The 24257-nt window shown below is 41.7% G+C and overlaps 1 protein-coding gene across 2 annotated transcripts in view; it reads left to right on the top strand.

Moving 5' to 3' along the window:
* TFRC (transferrin receptor) overlaps positions 1 to 24257 on the top strand; it is a 75343-nt gene that overhangs the window by 20179 nt on the left and 30907 nt on the right. Inside the window, exons 1-2 of one of the 2 annotated variants that reach the window (XM_053903499.1) lie at positions 2793 to 2808; positions 21601 to 21620. Coding sequence is in view for 1 of the 2 variants with exons in the window: in XM_053903498.1 (XP_053759473.1) it covers positions 21601 to 21620 (20 nt within the window). In the remaining variant the exon portion in view is untranslated. Of the gene's footprint in view, positions 1 to 2792; positions 2809 to 21600; positions 21621 to 24257 lie in introns of those variants that run through there. The other variant, XM_053903498.1, reaches the window with a different exon arrangement.

Raw genomic sequence — 24257 nt, 5'->3', positions numbered from 1 at the left:
CCTCCTGCCTAGCTACAGCCCAGCAGATCCAGAGTGGCTCCCACTCCCGGGTTCTGCTTACTCTACCCAATTCTCTGTGCCCTTGACTGTGGAGCATGGGACAGTGTGGATGGGGCCACTGTCCCCCCTAAGGACCGTGTCTTCTGGGGCACTAGGACTGCATGGCCTGTACCCTCTGGGCCAGTTGCTTGGGCTATTTACAATAAGCACATTTTTCTCTCAGTGATTTGGAGAGGAACCAAATTCCCTTGACCTAAGCTCTCATTGTACAAACAAATGATCCCTCAAAAAGCCCTAGAATGAAAGGGTCATAGTATCCTTTGGAATAAAAAATACACAGGATCAGATAAGAACGGGCTTGTTTATGGTGTGAACGGAGCTGGCCGCTCATTTCGTGGTCGTCACTTGCTCCAACCTCCCCAGGGTACCCTCTCCATCCAATCCAGCCACCGAACACCCAGCTTTCTATTACAAGGGCCCAGAGGAGGGGACTCCTGGCTCCGCAGTCCCAGCAGGGAGGGGCATTTCTGATTCTGGAGCCCCGGGCTTTCTTGGCTGACCTGGCCCTGATTGTCTGTGGCATCAGGATTGAAACAAGCATCACTCACGCCATTCCTTCTTTCTTTCTTTTTTCCCTCGTTTTAGTCCTTTGTTTTTTTATGTTTGCATTATCTTACTTGACAGTTTGAAGTGTATAAACAAAACAGACAATTTAAGAATGGGCCGAGAGTTTGGGGGAATTTCCCTCAGAAGCTAAACCTGTTTAGAGTAAGAGTTCCTGGTTCCAGCGCAGCTGAGTCAGGGCCTTGTGAGCTTTATGTCGGATTCTTCTATTTTTTTTTTTTTTTAATTTTTTTTTCAACGTTTTTTATTTATTTTTGGGACAGAGAGAGACAGAGCATGAACGGGGGAGGGGTAGAGAGAGAGGGAGACACAGAATCGGAAACAGGCTCCAGGCTCCGAGCCATCAGCCCAGAGCCTGACGCGGGGCTCGAACTCACGGACTGCGAGATCGTGACCTGGCTGAAGTCGGACGCTTAACCGACTGCGCCACCCAGGCACCCGGATTCTTCTATTTAAAAATGTAAGGTGACCATCTACTCCAAGTATTCTTGCTGGTGCCCACCCTCAGAATCCAGCCCCCTCACCCACCCCCCCACCCCCCCATCCAGGCCTGGCCCAGCTGACAGTTCTCTCCAGAGACTCATTGTGGGGAATGTCATCTGGACCACATGGCTCTGGCCTCAGAGTCAGTCAGCGGGAAGAACAGGAGATACAACTCGGGAGCGGACGTCATTGGCTACCTAAGAGGCAGCCTAGTGGACACGTTCCATCTGTCAGTACCTGCTTCCCCCTGCCCTCCACAGTCAAGGCCACTTAACCCCAGCCATGTGTTCTGGGGCCAATCCTGTTTTAGATCAGGAGCTGAATTTGATTCTGATCCTGCTCTGACTCTATTATTTATTTATAGTTGTAATCATTAACCATTTGTTGCACTCTTGCTGTGTGTCAGCTGCTGTATACATAGTGCCATTTAAAGCTCTAGGAAAATAAATAAATAAAACTGGGAGCCCTACAAGGAAGGGACTATTAAGGTCATGTAGAACATGACAAAACTGAGGTTGAGGAGATTCAGGAACTTAGTCCCAGAGTCAGGTTCACTCCAGCTCCAAGTCTGCATTATGTCTTTTGTGATTTTTTTTTTTACTGTAAAATATGTTCTCAAAATAGTGTCTATGACACATATAAATGATCTAATGCGTTACAAATTATGACAGATCTTATATACAAATAAGTTCTTGGTTATGTATTTTAGCGATATGTTTACAGCTTGTTTTTTGCTTTATTTGTGGAATCTTTTCATAAAAACAAATTCTTAATTTTAATGGAATAGGATTTATCATTATTTTCCTGTATGATTTTCCCTTTCCATAGAGTATTTAAAAAAATCATTTCCTATTCCAAAGTCATAAAGATGGTTTTCTATATTGTTTTATAGTTTGGCCTTTCATGTTTGTACCCTAAAGGTTTTTTTTTCAATGTTTATTTATTTTTGAGACAGAGTGAGAGAGCATGAGCAGGGGAGGGGCAGAGAGAGAAGAAGACACAGAATCAGAAGCAGGCTCCAGGCTCTGAGCTGTCAGCACAAAGCCCGATGTGGAGCTTGAACTCATGAACTGAGATCATGACCTGAGTCAAAGTCAGAGAATCAACTGACTCAGCCACCCAGGCGCCCCTCATGCTTATGTCTTTAAACAAACTAGAGGTCTTTTGTGTGTGTGTGTGTGTGTGTGTGTTTTGTTTTGTTTTGTTTTTTGAGCATAATGTAGCATATACGAAGTTACAGACATTGTGTGTGTGCTCTCTAAACTCACATAGGAACTACACAAACCGGGCTTACTTCTTTCAGTTGAATTTTTGCAAGATTTTATTGAATATTTACTGTGGGCCTATCTAGAAGTAGGTCTTGTATAGTAAAAAAAAAAAAAAAAAGAAAGAAAGAAAGAAAGAAATTACAGATTGCTAAAGTCTTGAATCATTAATTAGGAATTTACTGTTAAGGAGAATACTGCATATTTGTTAGCTTCCTGATTGATTGTTTTCACATGAGTATATATATGTTTATATGGGTTCTGTGGGCCACTGGGGATTCCCAAACTCACTTCCTTTGAAATGAATCTGGTGTGGTGTGGTAAGCCTTGGGTTCTTGTTCACATTCTATTTTGTTACTTATCTTTCTCCACAGGGATATGCTATGGTCCAGAGATTTTCCTTAAGATCCTGCAATGATCCTCTACTTTTTCACGAGTAAGTGTTTGTGAACAACTAAATCCTTTATGTGGCTGTATGCTTCAAAGATTAGGTATAAGCATGGTTAAGATCAAATGGGCCACGATTGGGTCATTAGGTCCAAACAACTGGCTTACCATAAGCCTACCATTGCCACTCTAGATAAACTCAAAGCTGATAGTCCATTATATATGAATTTGTAGAACAGAGGTGGTTATGGGAGTTCTTTCTCATCCAATATGAAAAATTCCTTTTATTATAAAGTCACCTATTATAAAGGTTTCATCATGAAAAAAATAAAAAAGGCACTTGCATAGGGGAAGAAAATATCTCAAATACTACAGAAAGCTATAAAATGAAAAACTTCTCTTTCTCTCTTTCTTACCTTGGCCCACTCCCTAAAAGTTAATCATTATTGATAATATCCTATGTGTTCCATCCCCCAGGTTTCCTCATGCCCCTTTCCAGTCAGTTCCCACTGTCCCTACTTCCTGCCCTTCCAAAGGCAGCCACGTTGCAGCTTGCTTGTTTGACTGACTCTATCTTGGATGTGATTTGGTCTCAGTGCTTACAGCTCTACCTTGTTCTTTTAAATAGTTGTATAATAAATAGCTGTATAGTATGCATGAGATGGGTGCATCAGAATTCCTTATAGATAGACATTAAGAATGTTATCATACATGAAAAGATGCTCAACGTCACTCCTCATTAGGGAAATAAAAATCAAAACCACACTCAGATATCACCTCACGCCAGTCAGAGTGGCTAAAATGAACAGATCAGGAGACTATAGATGCTGGAGAGGATGTGGAGAAACGGGAACCCTCTTGGGGCGCCTGGGTGGCTCAGTCGGTTGGGCGTCCGACTTCAGCTCAGGTCACAATCTCGTGGTCCGTGAGTTCGAGCCCCGCGTCAGGCTCTGGGCTGATGGCTCAGAGCCTGGAGCCTGCTTCTGACTCTGTGTCTCCCTCTCCCTCTGCCCCTCCCCCGTTCATGCTCTTTCTCTGTCTCAAAAATAAATAAACGTTAAAAAAAAAAAAAAAAGAAATGGGAACCCTCTTGCACTTTTGGTGGGGATGTAAACTGGTGCAGCCACTCTGGAAAACAGTGTGGAGGTTCCTCAAAAAATTAAAAATAGACCTACCCTATGACTCAGCAGTAGCACTGCTAGGAATTTACCCAGGGGATACAGGAGTGATGATGCATAGAGGCACTTGTACCCCAATGTTTATAGCAGCACTCTCAGCAATAGCCAAATTATGGAAAGAGCCTAAATGTCCATCAACTGATGAATGGATAAAGAAATTGTGGTTTATATACACAATGGAATACTACGTGTCAATGAGAAAAAATGAAATATGGCCTTTTGTAGCAACGTGGATGGAACTGGAGAGTGTTATGCTAAGTGAAATAAGTCATACAGGGAAAGACAGATACCATATGTTTTCACTTTTATATGGATCTTGAGAAACTTAACAGAAGTCTATGGGGGAGGGGAAGAAAAAAAGAGGTTAGAGAGGGAGAGAGCTAAAGTATAAGAGACTCTTAAAAACTGAGAACAAACTGAGGGTTGATGGGGGGTGGGAGGGAGGGGAGGGTGGGTGATGGGTATTGAGGAGGGCACCTTTTGGGATGAGCACTGGGTGTTGTATGGAAACCAGTTTGACAATAAATTTCATATTAAGAAAGAAAGAAAGAAAGAAAGAAAGAAAGAAAGAAAGAAAGAAAGAAAGAAAGTTACCATAGGGGTGCCTGGGTGGTTCAGTCGGTGGAGCATGTGACCCTTGGTCTTGGGGTTGTGAGTTCAAGCCCCACATTGGGTGTAGAGATTACTTAAAAATTTTGAAAAAAAAGGCTTTAAAAAGTTTTTAAGTTTTGATTAGTCTTGAAGATTTTTGTACTTTTTCTTACTTACTGCCAACAGTGGGTTCTTCCTTTTTGCTAAACTTGAGGCTTTAAGGGAAAAACAAAAACTCAGTTTTTACTATGGAGCCTTACAGACTGAAGCAACTTTAATACCACATACTTCTGAGAAGTATGATTTGGATTGTTCCTCTTCAGTGGTTTGTGGGACTTTGTTAAAATTTTTCTTTTTCATTTGGGTAGGAGTGGAGGAAACATTAGGACTTTTGTGTTTTTTTTGCCAGTCTCCAACTCTGATCATTTTCTACAGATTACCAAGTCTGGAGGGGACAGTCCCCTGTCAGGGGAACTAGGACGGTACATGCCCATTGTGGAGACAGACGTACTAGACTGTCAGAGATGGGGCCCCTTAATAATCAAACCGTGTAACTGTCCCTGGTGGGGTGTCTGGGAAGAAGGCCAAGAGCAAGATTTGTACACAGGAGGTTATTAAAGATGACTTCCCATCTAACTCTTGGAGAGGAGGGAGGGCAGCAGGATTGGCAGAGGTTGGCCTGGGCTGCAGGTGGAGTGAAGGCCTCAGCTGATCCTACAGCAAGAAGCTTTGGAGGTGGGTGACCCTTTCCATGGGGAGGACATGAGGCAGGTCTCTCCAGCCTTGGGTAATTTCCAGAGAGAGACTTCTCTTGTCCTAAACCCATTCTACCAAGCACCCTTATGATTCCATTTCCATTTCCTCTGTGTTTTATCGATAGGAAAACAATGTTCCACGTAGCTGCATGGGAAAAGTCTGAACTTCGTAAGAGTTTTATCTTTATACTTGTTTTACCTCTGTATCATTCCAAAAGAGGGTTGGAGGTGGCTATGGAGGTAAATACAACTTTTAAATTACTGTATTAGCTATATTTTATTGAGTCCCACTCAAGGCCAGTATACTGGGCTAATTATTTTACATATTTTATTAATGCTCAGAACAACCCTGTGAGGCAGGTACTATTATCTTATAGATAAGGATGATCATTGAAGGTAGGGTGTCTGAGAAACAGATCAAGAGGGAGATTTGTACACAGGACGTTTATTAAAAATGCCTATGGGATTACTATCTGCAGAAGAGGGAGGGCAGCAGGATTGGGAGAGGCTGGCTCATAGGCGATTCAAAGAGGTCAGGTAGCTGGCCCAAGGCCACCCAGTTGGTCGACAGCAATGCAGAAGGTTGGACAGGCTCCAAGTCTGTTGTTTCAACCATTTGGTCCTATTGAGGATGACAGGAAGATAAGAGGAAACCAAAAGGGTAGGGCCCCTATCTAAAAAATGCACACCCTGAAGTTGTGCACGGTGCTGGAATGGTGCCCCAGAATTGATTCTAACTCCCTGGGGCTACAGCAGAGAAAGAAACACAATCAGGAACAAGATTCCCAGCAGAACCTCTGCAGGAAAAGCAAAGCCATGATGAAAGAAGTCAGAACAGCAGTTACCATTGTGGGCAGGGTATTGACTGAGAGGTGGCAAGTGGGAGGTTCCTGAGAGCTGGCATTGTTCCACGCTGTGAATCAGGAGCTGATTACTTGGGCTCAAGTACATAAGGACATTTTAAAAGTCATACACTCAAGGTTTACTCACTTTTGCATGTGTATATTGTAAGTAATGTGTATTTTGTACATTGTATGTGTGTATTGTGTATATTGTGTAAAAAAAAAAAGTAATTAAGGGACGCCTGGGTGGCTCAGTCAGTTGAGCGTCCGACTTCAGCTCAGGTCACGATCTCACGGTCTGTGAGTTCGAGCCCCACGTCGGGCTCTGGGCTGACGGCTCAGAGCCTGGAGCCTGCTTCAGATTCTGTGTCTCCCTCTCTCTCTGTCTACCCCTCCCCAACTCACACTCTGTCTCTGTCTCTCAAAAATGAATAACGTTAAAAAAAAAAAGGTAATTAAAAACTGTGTCAAAAGTAAAACAACCCAGTTGATCAGAAGTTCAGCCTCTTCTGGTACTGAAGCCCTAGAAAAATTCCCAGAGCCCCCAAAGACAGACACTGTTTGTGATGTGGTGAAGGCCATCTTTCTTAATCACTCCTATGACAAGTTCAATCAATATTGAGATTCTTGGGACTTTTCATTATTGTCCCTCAATGAAGGCAGTGGTGTGATGCTAAAGAAGAATTTAGTGAAGACTTGAGATGTCCACAGTGCGGTCCCAAGGCAGAGCTCTGGGTAGTCTTTGTCATTATTGTCAACTTGGCCTTCCCAGGGCTTATGAGGGTGCCTGAATGGGATTGCTTTCTTAGCTCTCTCCAAGACCGTTGTAAGTCTCGGGCTGCTTTGGGTCATGGGCTTAGACCCATTGCCATAGGGAAGCTATTGCTGCACACATACTGGGGGCATGGGGTGATTCCATGGCTGGGGAGCTGGCGTCTACTTACCCTGTCCAAATCTAGGTTGCCGAGACCACAGTCCCTTCTCTTATCTCATAGACGGTGCTACCAGCCACCAGACCTCCGAGTCACACAGCCCCAGGGAGCACCAACCCACACACGTGAACATAGTGCAATGCAGAGACCCTGTCAGCAATGGCCTGGCCTCCCCGCACTCTCTGTCTTTGGAAGAAGGGGGCTTTCTGCTGAGGAGGCAAGGAAAGGCTCCACCCCAGCCCCATCGCTCCACCTTGGTTGTGCTGTGGTGGGGGGCTTGTGGCGGGGGGGGCACTGGGAAGCCCCAAGAGCACTGTGGCCTGTGTGGCTGCCAGGCAGAGATGCTCAGAACCTGCTAGCCTATCCTCCTGCCACTACTCTGAACCTTGAGTATTAGCCAACCAGACAACCAGCCAGCCCTCAGGCCTTGTGCTTCATCCTAGCCCAGGCCATCATGGGTTCTGGAGTCAGTTGACCTGGGTTCAAATTCTAGCTGTACACCTTCCTAGTGGGGCAAATCCCTAACCACTCTAAGTTTTCTCAGCTGTAAAATGGGCACAATGCTTACATGAGTGCCCACCTCATTGGGTTGATAAGGAGAATTGATGTACGCACAATGCATGGCACATTGTATGTGCTCAGCATGAGTCAGCTTTTGGCATGAATCTCTTGTCTGCATCGTGATCAGCATAAGGGAAAGATATGCCTCTTATTATGTAATAGAAGTGGATATAATATAGAAGTGAGAAAGCTGGGGTTTGTTTTTAAATAATTACTTTCTTTTTCCATGGTTACAAAAATGTGGGAGAGGGAAACAGGAAGATGTTGGTCAAGGGGTACAGAATTTCAATTCTGCGAGATGAATACGCTCTGGAGATCTAATATACAACAATATGACTATGGTTAATGAGATTGTTTTAGGTACTTGAAATTCGCTGAGAGGGTAGATCTTAAGTATTCTCGCCACAAAAAGAAAAGGAAACGGTAACTATGGGAGGTGAGAGAGATGCTAAGTGGTTTAACTGTGGTAACTATTTCACAATGTATATGTATATTAAATAATCTCTTATAATATATACCATTTCGAATTATCAGCTATACCTCAGTAAAGCTGGAAAAAATGACAGGTTTTTTTTTTTAATGTTCAAAGTAATACACATTCATTAAGAAACATTTAATGAAAAAGAAAAAAGTTTTAAAACCTATCTGCTATTAACTTTCTGGGATTTTTTCTTTCTATTCCTTGCCAACAACTATGTGTATATGTATGTATATGTGTGTGTGTGCATGTTTTAGCAACTTTATGCAATATAGTATTATTAACCATAGTTACCATGCTGTACATTACATCCCCAGGACTTATTTATTTATAACTAGAAGTTTATACGTTTTGCTCACCTTCAACCATATTATTTTTTTTAAATAAACTTTCTACTTTAATTTTTTTTTTTTATTTACAGAAAAGTTACAAGGATAATACAGAAAGTTATACTTCACACCCAGTTTCTCCTACTGTTATCTTACATTGCTACTGTACACTATCATATTTATCATATGAACCAAAGTTGATACATTTTTTTTTTAAGTAAGCTCTACACCCTGTGTGGGGCTTGAACTCATAACCCTGAGATCAAGAATCTCATGCTCTACCAATGGAGCCAGCCAGACACCCTGATACATTATTCTTAACTGAAGTCCATACTTAAATTTGGATTTCTTGGTTTTTTGTATATTCCATTTCTGTTCCGGGATTTCATCCAGGATTCCACATACATATAGTTACCATGTCTCGTTAGGCTCCTCTAGAATGCAAAAGTTTCTCAGACTTTTCTTGTTTTTAGTGAACTTGACAGTTTTGAGGAGTTCTGGTTAAGTATTTTGTAGAATGCCCTTCAGTTGGAATTTATCTGATGTTTTCCTCATGATTAGACTGGGGTTATGGGTTTTGGGGAGGAAAACCATAGGAATAAAGTGCCATTTGATCACATCATATCAATGGTACTATCAACATGACTTTTCACTGTGGATGTTGACCTTGATCACCTAGTTGAGGTATTATATGTAAAGTTTTCTTTTTTCTCCCCCTTTCATATGGTATCCTTTGGAAGAAAGTCACTATGCACACCCTATCCTTTAGGGGTAGGAAGTTATTCTCTATGTCCTTAATGAAATAATATCTACATATATTGCTTGGAATTCTTCTGTCTTTTTTCTACTTATTTATTTAGTCAATCATTTATTGGTATCAGTAGGATCTTGTGGGTATTTATTTTATACTTTGAGTTATAAGCCAGTATTATTATGCTATTTATTTTGTTGCTGGACATTGTTCCAGTTTTGGCTATTGGGAGCTCTTTCGGTTGCCATGGACATACCCTTGTATGTTTTTCTTTGAGTACTTCCTTACTTTCTGGCACTAACAGATGTTTCGTATTTATGTTGTATATTCCATGCCCCAGCCATTTCTCCAAGGAGCTTAGTTTCTTTTTATTGAGGAATGGTATTGGAAACCAAGATCTGGGCACTGGGTGTCCTCACTGTACCTGGGTGTTGTTACTTCCAGGCTCTCTCAGTGGACAGAACTAAGAAATATATATGTATATGCTAATAGCTTTTTAGTGGATTCATTAGGATTTTCTATCTACAGAATCTTATTAATTACAAGTGGGAGATAGTTTCACTTCTTCCTTTTCAATCTGGATACTTTTTATTTATTTATTTTTTCTTGCCAAGTTCCATTAGCTAGAACCTCCAGCACATGTTGAATACAAGTAGTGACAGTAGGCATCTTTGTCTTGTTCCTGATCTTAGGGGAAGACATTCAGTGTTTCAGCACTAAGTATAATGTTAGCTGTGGTTTTTTAATAAGTGTTCTTTATCAGGTTGGGGTAGTTTCCTTTCATTTCTTGAGTGTTTTTTTTTTGGTCAATGTTTATTTATTTTGAGACAGAGACAGAGTGCGAGCAGGGGAGGGGCAGAAAGAGAGGGAGACAGAGAATCTGAAGCAGGTTTCAGGTTCTGAGCTGCCAGCACAGAGCCCGACATGGGGCTTGAACTCACAAACCGTGAGATCATAACCTGAGCTGATGTCAGACGCTTAACCCACTGAGCCATCCAGGCACTCCTGTTGAGTGTTTTTACAATGAAAGGGTGTTGAATCTTGTCAAATCTTTCTGGATCTATTGAGATGATCATGTGGTTTTGGTCTTCTATTCTATTGTTATAGTATATTATATTAATTGATTTTCAGATATTAAACCAACCTTGTACTCCTGGGATAAATCCTGTTTGGTCATGGTGTATAATCCTTTTTATATGTTGCTCATTTCAGGTTTCAAGTATTTTGTTGAAAATTTTTACATCTATATTCATGGGAGATATTGCCCTGTTTTTTTTCCTATAAAGTGTTTGGTTTTGGTTTGAGGGTAATACTAACCTCATAGAGTGAGTTCGAAAGTGTTCCCCCTGCCTTTATTTTTTGGAAGAGTTTGTGAAGAATTGTTACTCTTTCTTCCTTAAATATATGTTAGAATTCACCTGTGAAGCTATATTGGCCTGAGCTTTTATTTGTATGGAGTTATAAAATTTCTATTTCAATTTCTTGTTATAACTTTATATAAATTTCTATTTCGTCTTCAGTCAGTATCCATAGTTTGTGTCTTTCTAGGAATTTGCCCATTTCATCTAAATTGTCTAATTTGTTGGCATACAGCTATTCCTAGTATTATTTTATAATCTCTCTTATTTCTGTAATGTTGGTAGTGATGTTCTCTCACTCTTGATTTTCATATTTTGAGTGAGTTTTTTCTCTCTTTTAATTTGGTCAGTTTAGCTAAAATTTTGTCAATCTTGATTATCTTTTCAAAGGACAAATTGTGGTTTGATTAACTTTATTGTTTTTATATGTGTATACTAATCTGTGCATACACATACATCCATAACTGTTACTGTATTATATCCATCTGTGACTATATTAAGCTAAACACAGGTTCATACTGATATCTCCAACTCCAATCTAGTATCACATAATTCATTCTAGCCTTTCCCCTTGCTCATCTGTAACTTCATACATTCAAGAGTAGTAAATTTGGCTCCCATTATCTGCCACCCATTTACTTATTTGTTTAATCCCAGTATATGCGTATAGTGGTTTCAGGATTGTTAACCCATATCTGCATAGGAAATAACTTTATCAATTAAAGTATAGTGCTCAGGTACAGTTCCTTTTGCCTTTGGTCTTACAATCTCCACTTATTTCCAAAGTCATTTAGGTCAACATCCACTCTCTTCAGTTAAATTATTATCATATATTTTAATAACAGATTCTTTTATCATAGTCTACATTCTACTCTGGGATTTCCCTGACCTAATTTTTTTTACATTGAGGTTGATTCCTTGTGCTATAAAGTTCTGTGTGTTTGAAAAATGCAGTCTCATGTAACATACAGAACAGTTTTACTGCCCTAAAATGCAGTTCATCTATTCAGCCCTCTCCACTCCCCACACTCCTGTCAACCACTGATATGTTTTATATTTCTATAATTTTACCTTTTGCAGAATGTTATATAAATGGAATAACCTTTTAAGATTGGCTCTTTTCACTTAGCAATATATGTTTCATTTAGCAATGTTTTGTATGTTGCATGAATTAATAGCTCATTCCTTTTTATTTCGGAATAGTATTCCATTGTATGGGTGTACTGGAGTTTTTTTTTTTTCATACCTTCACCTTTTGAGGACTATCTTGGTTGCTTCCAATTTTTGCAGATTATGAATAAAACTGCTGTAAACGTTCATGTGTGGATTTTTGTGTCCATAAGTTTTCAAATCTGTTAAGTAAATGCCTGTGATTGCCATATTGAATGGGAAAACTATATGTAACTTTATAAGAAATGGCCAGTCTGTCTTCCAGAGTGGCTCTACCATTTTGTATTTCCACCAGCAATGAATGAGAATTCTTACACACTATGACAGAGGACTTTTCAACTAAAATGACTCCAAATCTAAATTTACGGCCCTCTATTAATCTTGCTCTTTACTGCTCTGATGGATCTAAAGCCGTGGGAAACCACAGGAAAGTAAGGGTGTGCCTGGGAGGGAGATACAGACCCTTTGATTAATGTTATCAATCTCTTTGCCAATGGGTAAACTTATAAGCACCAGACGTCCAAGGACATCTCATTCTGCTAACCGTAAAGGACTATAGTTGCAGAGAGGAAAGGTTCTTTCTTTGCTAAACTGATAATCCCAACCTCTCATGTGAGATTTCCTCCAGGCCATGTACATTTTGCACCCCTTTCCAATAATCCAGATGGTACCATGCTATAGGGAACTACAGATATTATATTTCTAAAACCAATACTTTCGTTAGCCTTTTTTATTTTGTTGTTGATAGTAGGAAAAGTATAATTTGGGTTGAATATCTTAGGATAAGATGGTCCCTTTCTTATTATCTTTGAATTCTAACTGGAGATGAATCTTAAGATACAACTGTGATAGGAGCAAATAACTATAGCATCAGGAGTCCTGGCTTTAATGAGACTCAGTAGGACTGACAGGTACTAGGACACATTTGGGGAAAGGGGGTCAGGATGATCAGCGAACAGGAAAGACAAAAAGAATAATAATTTATTGGGGTGCCTGGGTGGCTCAGTTGGTTAAGTGTCCAACTCTTGATTTTGGCTTGGGTCATGATCCCAGGTTGTGGGATCGAGCCCCGTGTCAGGCTCTACACTGAGCATGGAGCCTGCTTAACATTCTCTCTCTTTCTCCCTCTGCCTCTCTCCCCTGCTTGCATTCTCTCTCTCTCTCTCTCTCTCTCTCTCTCTCTCTCTCTCTCTCTCTCAAATTAAAAAGAAAAAGAATATGAATAAGAAATTATCTGGGGAAGAGGGAAGGAGCCCATGGCAGAAGTGGATGAAGGGCCCCCTGGGCCTGAAATAGAGAAAGATGAAGGAAGTCGGTCTAGAAAGTCAGGAGGGGAGAACAATTGGGGTCTGATCTGAATGGAAGCTGAGAGTGAGAAGTTTGGGGAGAAGAATCTGGGCTTCAGTGAGTTTAGGAGTCATTCTGACCTAAAGTTTTGACAATAGCATCAGCAACAGCTAATACAGTTGATGCCCCTCTAAGGTGTCCACACCATTCTAAACACTTTACTGCATTATCTCACTCAAACCTGTGAGATGAGCACTATTTTATAGCATTTTAGAGAGAAGAGATATGACTGGGGTTTGGAGAACTTAAGATACCTGGAGATAAGTACGTATCTCTAAGACACTTATCTTAAGATGAGATTTCAGTCTGAGTTTTTTGGTTCCAAAGGTGCCTTCTTTTTGTCTGCGGGCTCTTGAATACCTTCTGTGCTTTAGCTGTGGGGTATCAAAATGCTCACGGCCTGCCCAGATGGAACCTTCCGGATACCCCAGGCCTTGTTACCTCCAGGAGGCCCCCTACTTCCTCCTGGCCAGTCTTCCCTCCTCTGAACCCTCAGAAGTCCTTGTCTAACAGGTCCCTGGCAAGCACATGTTGCCTTGAGTTTCAGCTTTTGCATTTATTATGCAATTCCTGAATTTTTCACAATCTGCTTTTTCATTTGTTTTTTCCCCCCTGAACTTTTTTTCTTTTCAAACAGACTTTGTTTTTTAGAAAAGTTTTGGATTTATAACAACACTATGAAGACAGTACAGAGTTCCTGCCTAGCCCCCACACTCAGTTTCCCCCATTATTACCTGTTAGTGTGGTGCATCTCCCTCTTGACCATTTTCTACACACTTATGTACATATCAAACAACTTCCAGAAACACAGTTTTATTTGGAGTGTCTCAGCCTCCTCCTCACAGCTTAGAAACCATCACTCGACACAGGCCAAATATCATGGAGCCGGGCCAAGGTGAAGTCCTTGCTCTTCTTCCAGGACAGTGATTTGGGGTGACATGCTGAGGTTTCAAAGCAGGACGTGTCAATATCTCTTTTCCTTCCTTGTGGAAACTTGAAACTCTCCCAAGAGTGAGCTCTGACAACAAACAAAAACAAAGATGGAGGTGCTGGAATCTTTTCTATGATTTTCACCAGCAACACCCATTTTGTGATTATCTCTAATTCAGGGCAACTTGTTTGGAGAAGTCATCCAATGAACAGGCTGGTTTTGTCTGAGCCCAGGAACAAACCGATGCCAAAGGAGTGCCCTTCAATAAACACTTATTGAGCACCCACCAGGTGGCTCTGGGGAGAGTCCCCAGAACTGCCCTAAATCTGTAAAACACAGTGTTCTGGAGCAGGGAAGACAGGAGGCAGAAGCCCCAGCTTTGGGGAGGAGGATGTTGGGTTCTCTCTGGGACAGGTTGGATTTGAGTGGGTTATCCAGGTGGAGGTGTCCACAGGCACCTGGGAATAAAGATCTGGCACTTAGAGAGAATAAGCACACAAGTTGGTATTTGTACAGTGAGCAGAAGGAATCTCATTGTAGAGGTCCAGATGTGAGCATGTGGGTAGCTAACCTTCAACTCATCACGTACCTTCTCTCAGATAATTCATGACATTTGCATATCTGTTGCCCCCCTTGTTTTATAAATCTTCTTAGAAATTAGATAATGATGAAGCACTTCTATAGATCCACTGTGCTGACCATTTTTCTGTTTTAAGTGATACGCAAATATGAAACAAGGATGCTCCTCTTAATGTTTCAAAGGCTTTTGATGCTGCAGAAGTAGAATAATAGGCTGGTGGAAGATAGATGAGTGATCAAAGAGAACTCAAGGGAAGCCTTCTTTTTTTCTTTCTTTCTTTTAAATGTTTATTTATTTTTGCGGGGGGTGGGGGGGGGGACAGAGAATCTGAAACAGACTCTGTGCTGACAGTAGAGAGCCTAATGTGGGGCTCGAACCCATGAACCGTGAGATCATGACCTGAGTTGAAGTCAGAGCTACCCAGGTGCCCCTCAAGGGAAGCATTCTGAAGCAGCTGTTTATTGGCACAGTGCCTGACACACAGTAGATCCTCCATAAACATTAAATACACCATAAATAAGATAAGATGAATGGGAATGTGAACCCATAAAGGCCTACCCATTCACAGACTGACTCTCTCTATTCTGTGTACACAGGGAAAATCAGAGGTATGCCTCAGACAAGCAGTAGGGACTTGACAGATGGCCCCAAAGCAGCTCAGGCTTACAAACAGGACGATGTTATATAGTCTCTCTTGCAGGGGGATCTTGCACACAAGCCCAGATTGGTGCCTGCTGCCACTCAGACAGGATGCTGGTTTAGGACTATTCATGACCCAGCCCAGTGCTAAGCAGCCAGAAATGGGTCAAGGCAAGGGCGGGCCTTCCAGGAGCTAATTGCACAGAGATATCCAGACAGGCTGAAGCAGCGGCTGCGGCTCAGTGTCTGAGGTCCTCAGGGGCAGAATCAGAGACTCACCCAAGGCTCGGTCTCTAGGGAAGGGCCTTGGTGGGCCAGGGACACCTCAGGTCTAGGCTACCCTGGGGCAGAAAGGATAGTCTTGAGAGCCCATTTCCCAGGCAAGGCCCAACAATGCCACCTGCACTATGCCCGTACCAGTCCTCCACAGCTCCAAGTGTGAGAGTCCTGACACAGAGGCCACCTCCCTCTTGCTAAATCAGGTGAATAAAAGGAAGCAGGTCAAGGCTGGTGCCCCCACTACAGCCAACCTTTAACTAGACTCCAAAATTAGATTCCCAAATGCGCACGCTGTGGTTTGTTTCATCTCTTGTGAGTGTGTGATTGGGCTGGCAGGGCGGGCAGGGAGGAGTGATATAGTAAAGCTAAGAGTTTTTGTTTGTTTGTTTGTTTGAAAGATGGGGGTGGGGTATTTGTGGTGGTGTTTGATCATTTTCGAAAAATCCTACCCTTGTTCCAGCCCTGGCTGGGTCTGCAGGAGAGGGTGGTGTTCCCGGGCAGAGTCTGCAGGGACTGGCTATCCAGCTGCTCTTTCCTGGAGTAACTCCGTGAAGTTCACAATAGGTCATTCCTCTAATTCAGTTTCAGAAACTCAATTTTTATCAGTTCCCCTATGGTCATTAAGAAATCTGCTACCCAACGGCACAAAACACTGATTCATCAGCTGTCTTCATTACTCTGTGCAGAGCAAGAGGGCTGCTGGCAAGGCTGAATCTTCATACTGGAGGCTAACATCCTCTCAGGAGGGAAAAGCCTCAAGAATTAGGATGAGTGGGTTGTTTGGCAATTGTGGAGTTCCAGCAAAGGAGCTGAATGGTCTTAAGGGCTGTTTTATTTAAGCTGTGATCGCCCCAGGAATTGCCCTTGTCCACGGAAAAGCTTGGTAGAATAGAAGCTGCTACAGTTACAGAAAACAGCTGCCAAGCAGAAACCACTTTCAAGTCAGCTGGCCACACAGTGTGCCCTCCCTGTGGGGCGTGCTGGAGAAGCAGGCTAATGAAAACCTCTTTCCTCTACAATCCAGTCAAATGTGCTCTGAAGCAACCTGGGCATCACCAGGGAGCTTGTTAGAAATGCGGAGTCAAGTCACAGGCCCCCACAGGGAACTTCTGAGTCAGAATCTGCATTTTAACAGACCCCCAGGAGACTCGCATGCACAGTATAGCTTAAGAAGCCCCAGGCTAGCGTCCAGGCTCCATGTGGATCTCAAAATCCACTTCAGTTTGATTCAACCTCAACACCTGCAGGGAACCTGCCTTTTCCTTAGTAAAGTTAAGGGTGGACCTGGGATCTCCCTCCGTTAATGCGGACAGCACTGGGCTCAGCAGGAATGCCTCCTGTTCCCTGGATTCTCTTTCCCTTTGGAGCTGCCACTGCTTACATTTGGGTCCTGTGTTGGACTTCATTACACAAGCCAGTGGGTCCCTTCAGATGCTTCTTTGTTTGAATCCAGTCTCAGAAGGGTAATCTTATGAGGTTTAGAAGTGGTTTATCAAGGGGCGTCTGGGTGGCTCAGTTGGTTGGGTGTCTGACTTCGGCTCAGGTCATAATCTCGCCGTTCGTGAGTTTGAGCCCCTCATAGGGCTCTGTGCGGACAGCTCAGAGCCTGGAGCCTGCTTCTGATTCTGAGTGTCCTTCTCTCTCTGCCCCTCCCTGCTCAGGCTCTGTCCTTCTCTGTCTCTCAAAATAAAGGAAAAAAAAAAAAAGTGGTTTATCATGACTACATTTTAGCTTGGCTGCTTTCTGCTTACCTGGTTGTGGGCTGTGGACCTTCATGTCATCAGTTAAGCAAATTCAAAATCTCACTGTAGCATAGGCTACTTCTGGGAAATGTTCTGAGAGATTGTTATTCCAGGCACACTGCACCTAGTGAGCTTGTCTTTATATCTTAGGGTCTTTTATTTTGTGCCGGTGACATCAAATTCCGTTACAAATTGGACTCAAACCTTCCTAAGATGAGTATGGTTATAAGGTCCAGGCTGGAGTAAGTTACTCTACTCTGGGCACAGAGCTTCAACCATCTGCCTGTTGGACAGTGTTTCAAAATTCCAACTTAAGATGTAGTGAAAGGTGGTTTTCAGATAGAAGATCTCAAAAATCTGAAGCTAGGCTATACCACTGAAAAAGCGTGGCACTTGAAGTCAATTGTTTTGTATTCTTTGCGCTTCCATTCGTTCACCTATAAAATGGGTATGGTGCCTATTTCACGGGATCGTTGGGAGGCTAAGATACTGTGTGTGACACAGTAGAAGCACCCCACCCAGCACCTGGACGGGGTCTGGGCTCAGTGAATGTTAGTCGCTCTAGAACCCTGGCTCTGGGACACAGCTTCCCTACCATTTAAGAGACTGTGTGACATGAACCGGGGCAAACCGGGCCAGCCCTCACAGATGTAGCCACCAAAAAGTTGCCTCCTTGACCACATTTCCATGTATGAGAAATAAAAATTTCATCACAATCATTTTCCAAACCAAGGGAACACTTGTCTGCTTGTCTATATTAAGCTGAAGAAACCAAAAAGTTTCTGATGGTACGGTATTTTTCCCGAACACTGGATGTGCTGACTTGGGAGTTAGATTTAATCATCTGTTTGCAAGTGTCTTCTGGACACATATGTTCATTTTCCCTGTTCACATCAGCAGCCACCAAGCATGTCACAGTGTTCTTTCAAAGGCCTCTTTAGGCAATGTTTGGCCACATGGCATACAATTTACCATAAGTGTTCTTGTTTAAGATGCCAGATGTCCGCCATAGAGGAAGAGAAACTCCCAAGAGGAGTGAAAGAATTGCAAAGTACAGATGTCCAAAGGAGGAAGATGAAAATAAGAAACACTAAACAGATGTGCTGATATTTTGGAAACAAAGTTAATATGATTCTTTTCATTCAGTAACTCTCCTTATCAAAGGTAGCATACATTGGGAGAATTTAAGGAAATCAGGATCTTGCAAGGACAAATATGAGCGCACCGCAATTCTGTTAAACATTTCTGGAGCATCAGTTATACTACAAGATCTTGTGTTTAGAGTGATCTGAGATTTCCTCCTCAACATGAATACGAATCCAAATTTTGAAATGCAATTAAAGCTGAGATGAAAACTAAATGGATTCCCCAGACCCCCAAATATTGGATCTTCTCAAATTGTCCTACTTGGACAGTCTGTGAACCTCTTTAGTAAAGATTCTGCCTTGGGGAGAAGACTGTATGTATACAGTCAGCTGTGCCATGATTAGATTCGTAAAGAGATAGTAAAGTGGAGTTGTTTAGAGCTGGGTTCAGAAGCTAGTTTGCCTAGGTTTGAATTCTGCTTATCACCACTTATTAGCCATTACGACCTGGGGCAAATTCTTTAACTTCTGTAGAATCCTAGTTTTTACACCTAGAAAACAGGGATAATGTTAATTGTTATTTCTAAGGATCATTATGAGGATCACATGAACTAATCCTAATCCTGTAAAAGGATTAGAGTTGTTCCCAGTGCCCAGTAGATGCTCAGTAAATCCTAGCAGCGATTGTTCTGTTATCATTCGGTGCTGATGGCGAGGACACTCCCCGATGCAAGCAGGCTACACTCCTTTCCATCATGAGCTGACTAGACTGGTGATATACTGGGACAGACAGTCTGTGTACAGTGTATCAGACTGCAACAATGTATGGATATCACATTATCCATGGAAATGAGAGAAATGTGGGCTACTCGTACAATCAGCAAGTACATGGCAAAACTAGATTTTCAACTCAGGTCTCTCTGCTCCAGTGGCCAATCTGTTCCCATTAAACCCTGTTGAAAGGTCAACATGAGTTGACAGTGTGCAGTGATTGGTAAGGTAGTGAATGGGGTGGCAGACAGATGGCATTTGTAAAGGCTGTAGCCTCTAGGACAGAGGAACGTGACGCTGTTCCACCTAGACTGGTCAAACCACGCTTCCAGAAGTGACCAGTGGGTGGGGGAGATGTGGAATTGTGTCCTGTGTTAGTCCTGGGAAGGGATTAGGATATTTAATCTGAAGAAGAGAAGACAGCTGTGGACATGAGAGCACTCTTCAAGCAATAGCAAATGGAGAAAGTAGAGGGAGCGACAATTCAGTTTAATACAAGTAAAAGCTTTCTAACCATCTGAACTATCCAAAGCTCTCTGCTTTGGGAAGTGACAGATTTGCTCTCATTGGAAAGGTTAAAGAGAAGCTGGGTAATCACTTGATGGTATGAAGCAGAGGGATTTTGTTCAATTAATTCAATATACATTTATCAAACATCTGTTATAGGCCAGGGATGGTACAGGAGTTAAAGTTCCCTCCAAGCTCGAAGTTCTATTTTGCCCAGATGAAACTAAATAGAACCTTATACCTTGCTCAAAACTCCAGCCAAGAACACTGGCAAATGGGCATAAATATCCTTATAATCAGTTTAAAAATTAATCATTCTGAATTCTTAATTAATTCTTATTAATTCTTCTTTCCTTGCCCTGAGTAACTTTTGCCACTTGCTATAAAACAGGAGCAAACTTTTCCATAGTAACCTGGCTATTGCTCTTACTCTATGTTCTCCTGTGTAAGCTTCCTTTTAGTACAGGGGAAACAAAAAATGATTTAGTCAGCAGAATTAGGACAGGAAACTGAAGGTTCCCAAGTACATTTTTAAAGAAAAAAAAAAAGAAAAATAAAATGGAAAATAGTACCAGCCTCAAATATGTGAGCTGACAATCTACCTCCATTCTCTGGAATGCATCCTGTTCCAATGTGCAGAGCTCCACATTTTTATTTTATGACTCTGGTCCTAAAGTGATTGCCCTAGGCTTAGGATTCCAAGGTAAAGAAAATGGACACAGTTTGTCAAATAGGAGATGTGGTCGGGGCTGAATGTGGGTTAGGGTGGCTTCTGTGGTGGTTGCTATGAACACCTACTGTGGGACAGGCAGAGCTCTGCTGTGATTGGCCAAAGTGCGTGCCAGGATTTGAAAGCATTTGAAAATAGTTTATGGGTGTTTTCTAACTCATAAAACCTCAATCAATATTTGCAGAAGTATGGGGTGGTAGAAAGTTGAAACAGTGGGCAAAGTAACAGGGAAAAACCTTGGGAGTTGAAATTTAACTTTGAGCAAGTCATTTGTCCTATTCACTAACAAGACTTGTGCTCTGAGACAGGAGATGGCCTCCGACTGTGGTTTTCAAACACAGGTCACAGCCCATTGAGATATCAATTTCATGGGTTGAAATCAACATTTCAAAAATTAAACGGAAATCTCCATAGCGTTTTGTACATAGCAAAGGTATTATTTCATAAAACTCTTGTTTCTTGTGAACACACACACATAAACACACATACACAAACATATACACACACATGTGTACGGAGTTGTGAAATAAAATTTTACCCAAAGTTTTAGCATCGAGTGCCATCAAAAATATTTGATCCTGGGGTGCCTGGGTGGCTCAGTCAGTTGGGTGTCTGCCTCTTAATTTTGGCTCAAGTCATGATCCCAGGGTCGTGGGATGGACCCCACACTGGGCTCTGCACGGAGCATGGGGCCTGCTTAAGATTCTCTGTCTCCTTCCCTCTGCCCCTCTCCCCCACTTTCTCTCTCTCTCTCTCTCAAATAAAATAAATAAATAAATAAATTGAATCTAAAAAAACTAAAAATTTTTTTGACCCTAAGATGGTCATTTGGTCCATTTGGTCCATATGGTCATTTGGACCATAGATACGACACCAGAAGGAACTCTGTTAGTGAGTTGGCATATTAATGTGTTTTTTAAATTTTGATAAAATATACATAACATAATCAGATTAATTAGTTAATTAATTAATTTTTGAGAAAGAGTGAGTGGGGGAGGGCAGAGACAGAGCCAGGCACAGGATCCAAAGCAGGCTCTGTGCTGATAGCAGCAAGACTGATGCGGGCTTGAGCTCACAAGCTGTGAGATCGTGATCTGAGCCAAAGTCCAACACTCAACTGACTGAGCCACCCAGGTTCCCCCAAAAAGATTAATGTTTTTAAATGTAAGGAACAAAGTACTAAAATGAAGAACCTCCCACCTCCAATTTGCATCCTCTTGTACCTTTGGGTTTATGATGCCTTTCCCCCTCCTCTACTCACCTTTTTTTTTTTTTTTCTTCCTAGGTTCCTGGTCTATAACTAAGGTAAGAGGTGTACATTTTGACTTTGATCTTATGGGACAAGCAGCCAAAGTTCCCTCTTGCTGCATCTGTGCCTGAGTTAGAGAGGAGAATGTGTCTACATGCAATTGTACATTTCTATTAAAAATAGGTTATTAAAAACAGTTAAACAGAAAGATTAACTAGAATCTACATAGGCATATAATTTGGAGCAGGATTTAGAGAACTACAGGTATGTCCTAGTGGGCACATCAGAGCCTTATGTATCTTTTCGGATCTGGACATTTTGCTGTCATAGACCCCAGCTTGCTTTTATTTTTGCTTGTATTTAACATTTGCATCCTTGTTATCTGTCTTTTAAGTATAAATTCTGTTTCCCCATTTGTCTTCTGTGTCCCCTGTCTTTTCAGAGGTATAGATTTGTTTCATATCTGCTTGTGAGTCTTTGTCTGATGCACTACACTACTACAGTAAATGTTAATAATAATGGCAATTAATTACCTTTTCTTCTCAGCCATTACCAATGAGTCTTTTTTTTTTCTGTAATCAGGACATTGAAAGCCGTTAAAGACAACTTTCCTTTTCTTAAGTAATAGTTGCTTAGAACTTTCCCATTTCCAGGCTTTTCCCCACTCTGGCCACATTTACTCAAGTGGCTTGGGCTCTGAACTAGCTGCACATTATATCTGTATAACCGTGTGGTTTAAGGAACTTTCCTACTTTTTAATTCACTGGCGAAGGAAATAAAAGGGTGTTATCTCCATGTGGCCAATGGGGAAACTGATACATGGAGCCATTAAACCCATGTTTCTACACCACAATCGGTAACAGCTCTGAGACCAGTTGCTGACTTCTAGGCTGGGATGCCTTTTCACTATGTCAGTGGCTCTTCTGGCTTGGTTTTTTCCTGCAATTTCTCCTTCACCAAATAGCAAGACTTCTGCTTTCATCTCCAGGTGAAGAAAAAAGGGAGAGGGAGAGAATTTTATAGCTGATGACTCCTGTACCCTTTTCTCCACCAGTAATTCCCCTGATGTAGCTGTCAGGTATTTCTGTAGACTAGGGTCTTTTAACATTGGCATGCCACAGGCTCGTTGTCACTTCAGAATCTTTGCGCAAATCATTCTCCTAGGCTGACAGCTTCATTTCTTCCTCTTCATTGACCTAAAATCCTACACTAGTCTGCAGACATCGTCCATGTTACTTTTCTGCCTGACTCTGCTCCATCCCACCCAGGCTGACTCCACCAACGCTGACCAAAGTCTATTATGTGCCAGTTTACTGTGTGTTTTTAGGAGCTTGCGCCTGTCGTATCTCATTTAAACACACAGAAAATCTGCAAGGCAGGTATTTTAATCCCATTTTCAGTAAGCATTACTAAGAGAGATGAATTTTGTCTGAATGACCCATCTGTATGGCAGGGCAAACATTTAATTACCTAACACCTGCTCTTCTTATAGTCCTGTGAAATATCCTCTTCCCATTTAAAGCCCCAGGCCCGTCTCCCATTCCTTAGCTCAGCATGGCATATAAGCCGCAATTGTCCAGGATGGAGGAAAAAATTTTCCTTTCCCCAAACTGCAAGAATTTCAGTTCTAAGGTCTCTTACGTCTGAAGAAGATTGGACCTTGAATAATAGGCATTTCAGTTAGGCCAGATAGTTTAAATAAAGATGATGAAAAGCTGATGTCATTGCAAGCATCCAAATTATTGGGTCTCCAGAAGTGGGAGCTAATGTTGTGTAATAATGGCAACCTCAATGACAACAGTGAAAACCAGATTAAAAAAATAAGATGTTGGACCATTTGTATGGAATACCAAACAAAGCAAACTTGCCTCTCAGTGGGTATAGATTCTGCAACAAAGCAAGACAAATTTATATTCATCTACTTGAAATTGCAGAGGAGGGAGAGCCTGCAAAACTTCTAGGGAGAAAGGGGTAGTAAAGGGAATTTAATTCCATAGTGTCCATTATTGCTAATAAAAGATATGAAATTAAAAATATAATTGACATACTGTTTAAAGTGGTGTCCTCTTGGTTGTTTCATTTTAGTGACTGTAAATTTTTTCAGGTTACCTTTAAAAAAAATTTTTTTTCATTATGTTAAGTGTACTTTTTAATTCCCATTCCCTACTCCCATCCCCCCTCTGACTCCCCTTTGGTCACCATTAGTTTGTTCTCTATAGTTAAGAGTCTGTTTCTTGGTTTGTCTTTTTTTTTCTTTTCTCATTCATTTTATTTCTTAAATTCCACATATGAGTGAGGTCAGATGGTATTTGTCTTTCTTTGACTTATTTTGCTTAGCATTATCATCTCTAGCTCTATCCATGTCATTGCAAATAGCAAGATTTTATTATTTTTTATGGCCAAATAATATTCCATTTTATCTGTACACCACGTCTTCTTTATCCATTCATCTATGGATGGACGCTTGGATTCCTTGCATAGTTTGGCTATATAAAATAGAGATGCATGTATCCCTCTGATTTTGTGTGTGTGTGTGTGTGTGTGTGTGTGTGTGTGTGTGTGTCTTTTGGTAACCACCAGCAGTGCTATTACTGGCCCCAGGGTAGTTCTATTTTTAAATTTTGAGGAAACTCCATACAGTTTTCCACAGTTGCTGTACCAGTGAATGTAAAATTTTTAATTTGGATTTTCGT

Source organism: Panthera pardus, unplaced genomic scaffold, assembly GCF_024362965.1.
Source record: "Panthera pardus isolate Hobbes unplaced genomic scaffold, ASM2436296v1 HiC_scaffold_16, whole genome shotgun sequence".
Classification (NCBI taxonomy): Eukaryota; Metazoa; Chordata; class Mammalia; order Carnivora; family Felidae; genus Panthera; species Panthera pardus.
Note: the sequence above shows the minus strand (reverse complement) of the source record. Positions and strands in the feature narration are given on the sequence as shown.